Here is a 7,142-nt window from a genome sequence, read left to right as displayed (position 1 = left end):
ACAAGACGCAGGCCTCCTTACTGTCCCTAGAATTTTTAAGGAAACAGCTGGAGGCAGGGCTTTCTCCTATAGAGCTCAATTTTTATGGAATGGTCTGCCTATCCATGTGAGAGACGCAGACTCAGTCTCAACCTTTAAGTCTTTACTGAAGACTCATCTCTTCAGTGGGTCTTATGATTGAGTGTAGTCTGGCCCAGGAGTGTGAAGGTGAACGGAAAGGCACTGGAGCGACGAACCGCCCTTGTTGTCTCTGCCTGGCCGGTTCCCCTCTCTCCACTGGGATTCTCTGCCTCTAACCCTATTACGGGGGGCTAAGTCACTGGCTTACTGGTGCTCTTCCATGCCGTCCCTAGGAGGGGTGCGTCACTTGAGTGGGTGGAGTCACTGACGTGGTATTCCTGTCCAGGTTGGCGCCCCTCCCCCCCCGGGTTCATGCCGTGGCGGAGATCTTCATGTACTATACTCGGCCTTGTCTCAGGATGGTAAGTTGGTGGTTGAAGATATCCCTCTAGTGGTGTGGGGGCTGTGCTTTGGCAAAGAGGGTGGGGTTATATCCTGCCTGTTTGGCCCTGTCCGGGGGTATCGTCGGACGGGGCCACAGTGTCTCCCAACCCCTCCTGTCTCAGCCTCCAGCATTTATGCTGCAATAGCTTGTGTCGGGGGGATAGGGCCAGTCTGTTATATCTGGAGTGTTTCTTCTATCTTATCCGGTGTCCTGTGTGAATTTAACTATGCTCCCTCTAATTCTCTCTCTTTCTTTCTCTCTCTCGGAGGACCTGAGCCCTAGGACCGTGCCTCAGGGCTACCTGGCCTGATGACTCCTTGCTGTCCCCAGTCCACCTGGACGTGCTGCTGCTCCAGTTTCAACTGTTCTGCCTGCGGCTATGGAACCCTGACCTGTTCACCGGACGTGCTACCTGTCCCAGACCTGCTGTCCCAGACCTGCTGGAACCCTGACCAGTTCACCGGACGTGCTACCTGTCCCAGACCTGCTGTTTTCAACTCTCTAGAAACAGCAGGAGCGGTAGAGATACTCTCAATGATCGGCTATGAAAAGTCGACTGACATTGGTCAGGCAGGTGACCAAGAACCTGATGGTCACTCTGACAGAGCTCCAGGGTTCCTCTGTGGAGGTGGGAGAACCTTCCAGAAGAACAACCATCTCTGCAGCACTCCACCAATCAGGCCTTTATGGTAGAGTGGCCAGATGGAAGTCACTCCTCAGTAAAAGGCACATGACAGCCCGCTTGGAGTTTGCCAAAAGGGACCTAAAGACTCTCAGACCATGAGAAACAAGATTCTTTGGTCTGATGAAACCAAGATTAAACTTTTTGACCTGAATGCCAAGCTTCACGTCTGGAGGAAACCTGACACCATCCCTACGGTGAAGCATGGTGGCGGCAGCATCATGCTGTGGGGAAGTATTTCAGAGGTAGGATCGAGGCAAAGATGAACGGAGAAAAGTACAGAGAGATCCTTGATGAAAACCTGCTCCAGAGCGCTCAGGACCTCAGACTGGGGCGAATGTTCACCTTCCAACAGGACACCGACCCTAAGCACATAGCCAAAACAACGCAGGAGTGGCTTCGGGACAAGTCTCTGAATGTCCTTGAGTGGCCCAGCCAGAGCCCGGACTTGAGCCCGATGGAACATCTCTGAAGGGAGAGTAAACAGGATGGTGATGAAGTCCAGGTGTGATGGTTGCCAGGACCGTTGGTTAGTAGACCATCGACGTCGAGCGCCGGCGGGAAGGAGCAGGAGTAGGCGTGCCACGTCATCGACCGACAGATTGCTGTAACATATGATGTGGTTAACTGATATGTAAAATACCTATCCAGGCCCATTTTGTATTATAGCAGTACTTCTCTACATATTCACAAACACAGGTGTACACACACACACAGATTATTTCAAACTTTTTTATTACTCGACACATGGAGGAATCACAACGTTTAATATACAAACGTTTTGGAACCTTTCAAAAAACAAAACACGTTTTTATCCATGCGACAGACAGTTTAGAGAGGAGGGGCTTATTCAACGAAAAGGATCCCCAGACAGTTTAGAGAGGAGGGGCTTATTCAACGAAAAGGATCCCCAGACCGTTTAGAGAGGAGGGGCTTATTCAACGAAAAGGATCCCAAATGGCACCCTATTATTCCCTATGTAGTGTACTACTTTCAAAGTAATGCACTATATAATGCACTATATGCAAAATTCAAAAGTAGTGGACGATATAGGGAATAGGGTGCTGTTTTGGGATGCAAACAAAATGTTTCTGGAATATTATGTGTTGATTCCAGACAGTTCTGTAGTTGTACTCCTCTTGGAACATGAGGAAAAGAGCGGAACCTTCTGGAGTCCTTAAAGTTCTGTTCCTTTGCCAGTTAGTTAGTCCTGGTCTAACGACACTTGTCTTTAGAGTTCCAAAAAAAGAACCCTTGTTATAATCCATGATAACATCATCCATGGTCCAACGGTTCGCCCTGGTATTGTCCTGGTATTGTCCTGGTTTTAGACCTTGTATTGTCCTGGTATTGTCCTGGTATTAGACCTGGTATTGTCCTGGTTTTAGACCTGGTATTGTCCTGGTATTGTCCTGGTTTTGTCCTGGTATTGTCCTGGTTTTGTCCTGGTATTGTCCTGGTTTTAGACCTGGTATTGTCCTAGTTTTAGACCTGGTATTGTCCTGGTATTGTCCTGGTATTGTCCTGGTTTTAGACCTGGTATTGTCCTGGTTTTAGACCTGGTATTGTCCTGGTTTTGTCCTGGTATTGTCCTGGTTTTAGACCTGGTATTGTCCTGGTTTTGTCCTGGTATTGTCCTGGTTTTAGACCTGGTATTGTCCTAGTATTGTCCTGGTTTTAGACCTGGTTCGCCCTGGTATTGTCCTGGTTTTGTCCTGGTATTGTCCTGGTATTGTCCTGGTTTTAGACCTGGTATTGTCCTGGTTTTGTCCTGGTTTTAGACCTGGTTCGCCCTGGTATTGTCCTGGTTTTAGACCTGGTATTGTCCTGGTTTTGTCCTGGTATTGTCCTGGTTTTAGACCTGGTTAAAGGGTCAGCCCAGAGTTGAAGAACGGTCTGGAGTTAGAGGTGAGGCAATAAAGATCCATAGTTTCAAATAGGGAGAAGTCCTGGTAGTATAGTAGTAGTAGTAGTAGTAGTAGTGTAGTCCACTGTAGTATAGTAGTAGTGTAGTCCACTGTAGTATAGTAGTAGTAGTGGTAGTGTAGTTCACTGTAGTATAGTAGTAGTAGTGTAGTCCACTGTAGTATAGTAGTAGTGTAGTCCACTTTAGTATAGTAGTAGTAGTGTAGTCCACTGTAGTATAGTAGTAGTAGTGGTAGTAGTAGTGTAGTTCACTGTAGTAGTAGTGGTAGTAGTAGTAGTGTAGTTCACTGTAGTAGTAGGAGTAGTAGTAGTGTAGTTCACTGTAGTAGTAGTGTAGTCCACTGTAGTATAGTAGTAGTAGTAGTGGTAGTGTAGTCCACTGTAGTATAGTAGTAGTAGTAGTAGTAGTGGTAGTGTAGTCCACTGTAGTATAATAGTAGTAGTAGTGTAGTTCACTGTAGTATAGTAGTAGTAGTGTAGTTCACTGTAGTATAGTAGTAGTAGTGTAGTATATTAGTAGTAGTAGTGTAGTCCACTGTAGTGTAGTAGTAGTGTAGTAGTGTAGTCCACTGTAGTATAGTAGTAGTGTAGTAGTGTAGTCCACTGTAGTGTAGTAGTGTAGTCCACAGTAGTGTAGTAGTAGTGTAGTCCACTGTAGTATAGTAGTAGTGTAGTTCACTGTAGTATAGTAGTAGTGTAGTAGTTTAGTCCAATGTATTATAGTAGTAGTGTAGTAGTGTAGTCCACTGTAGTATAGTAGTAGTGTAGTAGTGTAGTCCACTGTAGTGTAGTAGTAGTGTAGTCCACTGTAGTGTAGTAGTAGTGTAGTAGTGTAGTTGGTTGGACCACTGACTGTAAAGTCTCCAAGTTGGGGTAAGGAGGTATAAGAGCTGTCTGTCTGTCTGAGGAGGGGAATAAGTGCTAATGTGGTCCCATTAGAGTGGGGTTGTGGTCCCATTAGAGTGGGGTTGTGGTCCCATTGGAGTGGGGTTGTGGTCCCAATGGAGTGGGGTTGTGGTCCCATTAGAGTGGGGTTGTGGTCCCATTGGAGTGGGGTTGTGGTCCCATTGGAGTGGGGTTGTGGTCCCATTGGAGTGGGGTTGTGGTCCCATTGGAGTGGGGTTGTGGACCCATTGAAGTGGGGTTGTGGTCCCATTGGAGTGGGGTTGTGGTCCCATTGGAGTGGGGTTGTGGTCCCATTGGAGTGGGGTTGTGGTCCCATTGGAGTGGGGTTGTGGTCCCATTGGAGTGGGGTTGTGGTCCCATTGGAGTGGGGTTGTGGTCCCATTGGAGTGGGGTTGTGGTCCCATTGGAGTGGGGTTGTGGTCCCATTGGAGTGGGGTTGTGGTCCCATTGAAGTGGGGTTGTGGTCCCATTGGAGTGGGGTTGTGGTCCCATTGGAGTGGGGTTGTGGTCCCATTGGAGTGGGGTTGTGGTCCCATTGGAGTGGGGTTGTGGTCCCATTGGAGTGGGGTTGTGGTCCCATTGGAGTGGGGTTGTGGTCCCATTAGAGTGGGGTTGTGGACCCATTGGAGTGGGGTTGTGGTCCCATTGGAGTGGGGTTGTGGTCCCATTGGAGTGGGGTTGTGGTCCCATTGGAGTGGGGTTGTGGTCCCATTAGAGTGGGGTTGTGGTCCCATTGGAGTGGGGTTGTGGTCCCATTAGAGTGGGGTTGTGGTCCCATTGAAGTGGGGTTGTGGTCCCATTGGAGTGGGGTTGTGGTCCCATTGGAGTGGGGTTGTGGTCCCATTGAAGTGGGGTTGTGGTCCCATTGGAGTGGGGTTGTGGTCCCATTGGAGTGGGGTTGTGGTCCCATTAGAGTGGGGTTGTGGTCCCATTGGAGTGGGGTTGTGGTCCCATTGGAGTGGGGTTGTGGTCCCATTGAAGTGGGGTTGTGGTCCCATTGAAGTGGGGTTGTGGTCCCATTAGAGTGGGGTTGTGGTCCCATTGGAGTGGGGTTGTGGTCCCATTGAAGTGGGGTTGTGGTCCCATTGGAGTGAGGTTGTGGTCCCATTGGAGTGGGGTTGTGGACCCATTGAAGTGGGGTTGTGGTCCCATTGGAGTGAGGTTGTGGTCCCATTGGAGTGGGGTTGTGGTCCCATTGGAGTGGGGTTGTGGTCCCATTGAAGTGGGGTTGTGGTCCCATTGGAGTGGGGTTGTGGTCCCATTAGAGTGGGGTTGTGGTCCCATTGGAGTGGGGTTGTGGTCCCATTGGAGTGGGGTTGTGGTCCCATTGGAGTGGGGTTGTGGTCCCATTGGAGTGGGGTTGTGGTCCCATTAGAGTGGGGTTGTGGACCCATTGGAGTGGGGTTGTGGTCCCATTGGAGTGGGGTTGTGGTCCCATTGGAGTGGGGTTGTGGTCCCATTGGAGTGGGGTTGTGGTCCCATTAGAGTGGGGTTGTGGTCCCATTGGAGTGGGGTTGTGGTCCCATTAGAGTGGGGTTGTGGTCCCATTGAAGTGGGGTTGTGGTCCCATTGGAGTGGGGTTGTGGTCCCATTGGAGTGGGGTTGTGGTCCCATTGAAGTGGGGTTGTGGTCCCATTGGAGTGGGGTTGTGGTCCCATTGGAGTGGGGTTGTGGTCCCATTAGAGTGGGGTTGTGGTCCCATTGGAGTGGGGTTGTGGTCCCATTGGAGTGGGGTTGTGGTCCCATTGAAGTGGGGTTGTGGTCCCATTGAAGTGGGGTTGTGGTCCCATTAGAGTGGGGTTGTGGTCCCATTGGAGTGGGGTTGTGGTCCCATTGAAGTGGGGTTGTGGTCCCATTGGAGTGAGGTTGTGGTCCCATTGGAGTGGGGTTGTGGACCCATTGAAGTGGGGTTGTGGTCCCATTGGAGTGAGGTTGTGGTCCCATTGGAGTGGGGTTGTGGTCCCATTGAAGTGGGGTTGTGGTCCCATTGGAGTGAGGTTGTGGTCCCATTGGAGTGGGGTTGTGGTCCCATTGGAGTGGGGTTGTGGTCCCATTGGACTGGGGTTGTGGTCCCATTGAAGTGGGGTTGTGGTCCCATTGAAGTGGGGTTGTGGTCCCATTGGAGTGGGGTTGTGGTCCCATTGGAGTGGGGTTGTGGTCCCATTGGAGTGGGGTTGTGGTCCCATTGGAGTGGGGTTGTGGTCCCATTGGAGTGGGGTTATGGTCCCATTGGAGTGGGGTTGTGGTCCCATTGAAGTGGGGTTGTGGTCCCATTGGAGTGGGGTTGTGGTCCCATTGGAGTGGGGTTGTGGTCCCATTGGAGTGGGGTTGTGGTCCCATTGGAGTGGGGTTGTGGTCCCATTGAAGTGGGGTTGTGGTCCCATTAGAGTGGGGTTGTGGTCCCATTGGAGTGGGGTTGTGGTCCCATTGAAGTGGGGTTGTGGTCCCATTGGAGTGGGGTTGTGGTCCCATTGGAGTGGGGTTGTGGTCCCATTAGAGTGGGGTTGTGGTCCCATTGGAGTGGGGTTGTGGTCCCATTGGAGTGGGGTTGTGGTCCCATTGGAGTGGGGTTGTGGTCCCATTGGAGTGGGGTTGTGGTACGGCATTTAGAAGAACCATCTGAAAGCTTCTCCACTGGGCACCGAGGGAGGACTCTGAGGAGAGAAGGAAACACACTGTTAGAATACTGACCAGTGGGAATAGAGACTGGACTGTTATAATACTGACCAGTGGGAATAGAGACTGGACTGTTATAATACTGACCAGTGGGAATAGAGACTGGACTGTTATAATACTGACCAGTGGGAATAGAGACTGGACTGTTATAATACTGACCAGTGGGAATAGAGACTGGACTGTTATAATACTGACCAGTGGGAATAGAGACTAGACTGTTATAATACTGACCAGTGGGAATAGAGACTGGACTGTTACAATACTGACCAGTGGGAATAGAGACTGACCAGTGGGAATAGAGACTGGACTGTTACAATACTGACCAGTGGGAATAGAGACTGGACTGTTATAATACTGACCAGTGGGAATAGAGACTGGACTGTTATAATACTGACCAGTGGGAATAGAGACTGGACTGTTATAATACTGACCAGTGGGAATAGAGAC

At 50.1% G+C, this 7,142-nt stretch overlaps 1 protein-coding gene across 1 annotated transcript; it reads right to left on the bottom strand.

The window, feature by feature from the left end:
* Nucleotides 1–5,698: 5,698 nt before the first annotated feature.
* Nucleotides 5,699–6,625, bottom strand: LOC123743864 (proline-rich protein 2-like). Its single transcript, XM_045722570.1, has one exon. The coding sequence runs from the start codon at nt 6,623–6,625 to the stop codon at nt 5,699–5,701; it is 927 nt and encodes a 308-aa protein (XP_045578526.1).
* Nucleotides 6,626–7,142: the final 517 nt, after the last annotated feature.

Source organism: Salmo salar, chromosome ssa07 (genome assembly GCF_905237065.1).
Source record: "Salmo salar chromosome ssa07, Ssal_v3.1, whole genome shotgun sequence".
Lineage (NCBI taxonomy): Eukaryota > Metazoa > Chordata > Actinopteri > Salmoniformes > Salmonidae > Salmo > Salmo salar.
The sequence above is the reverse complement of the archived record's forward strand: the minus strand, read 5'-3'. Positions and strand labels throughout refer to the sequence as shown.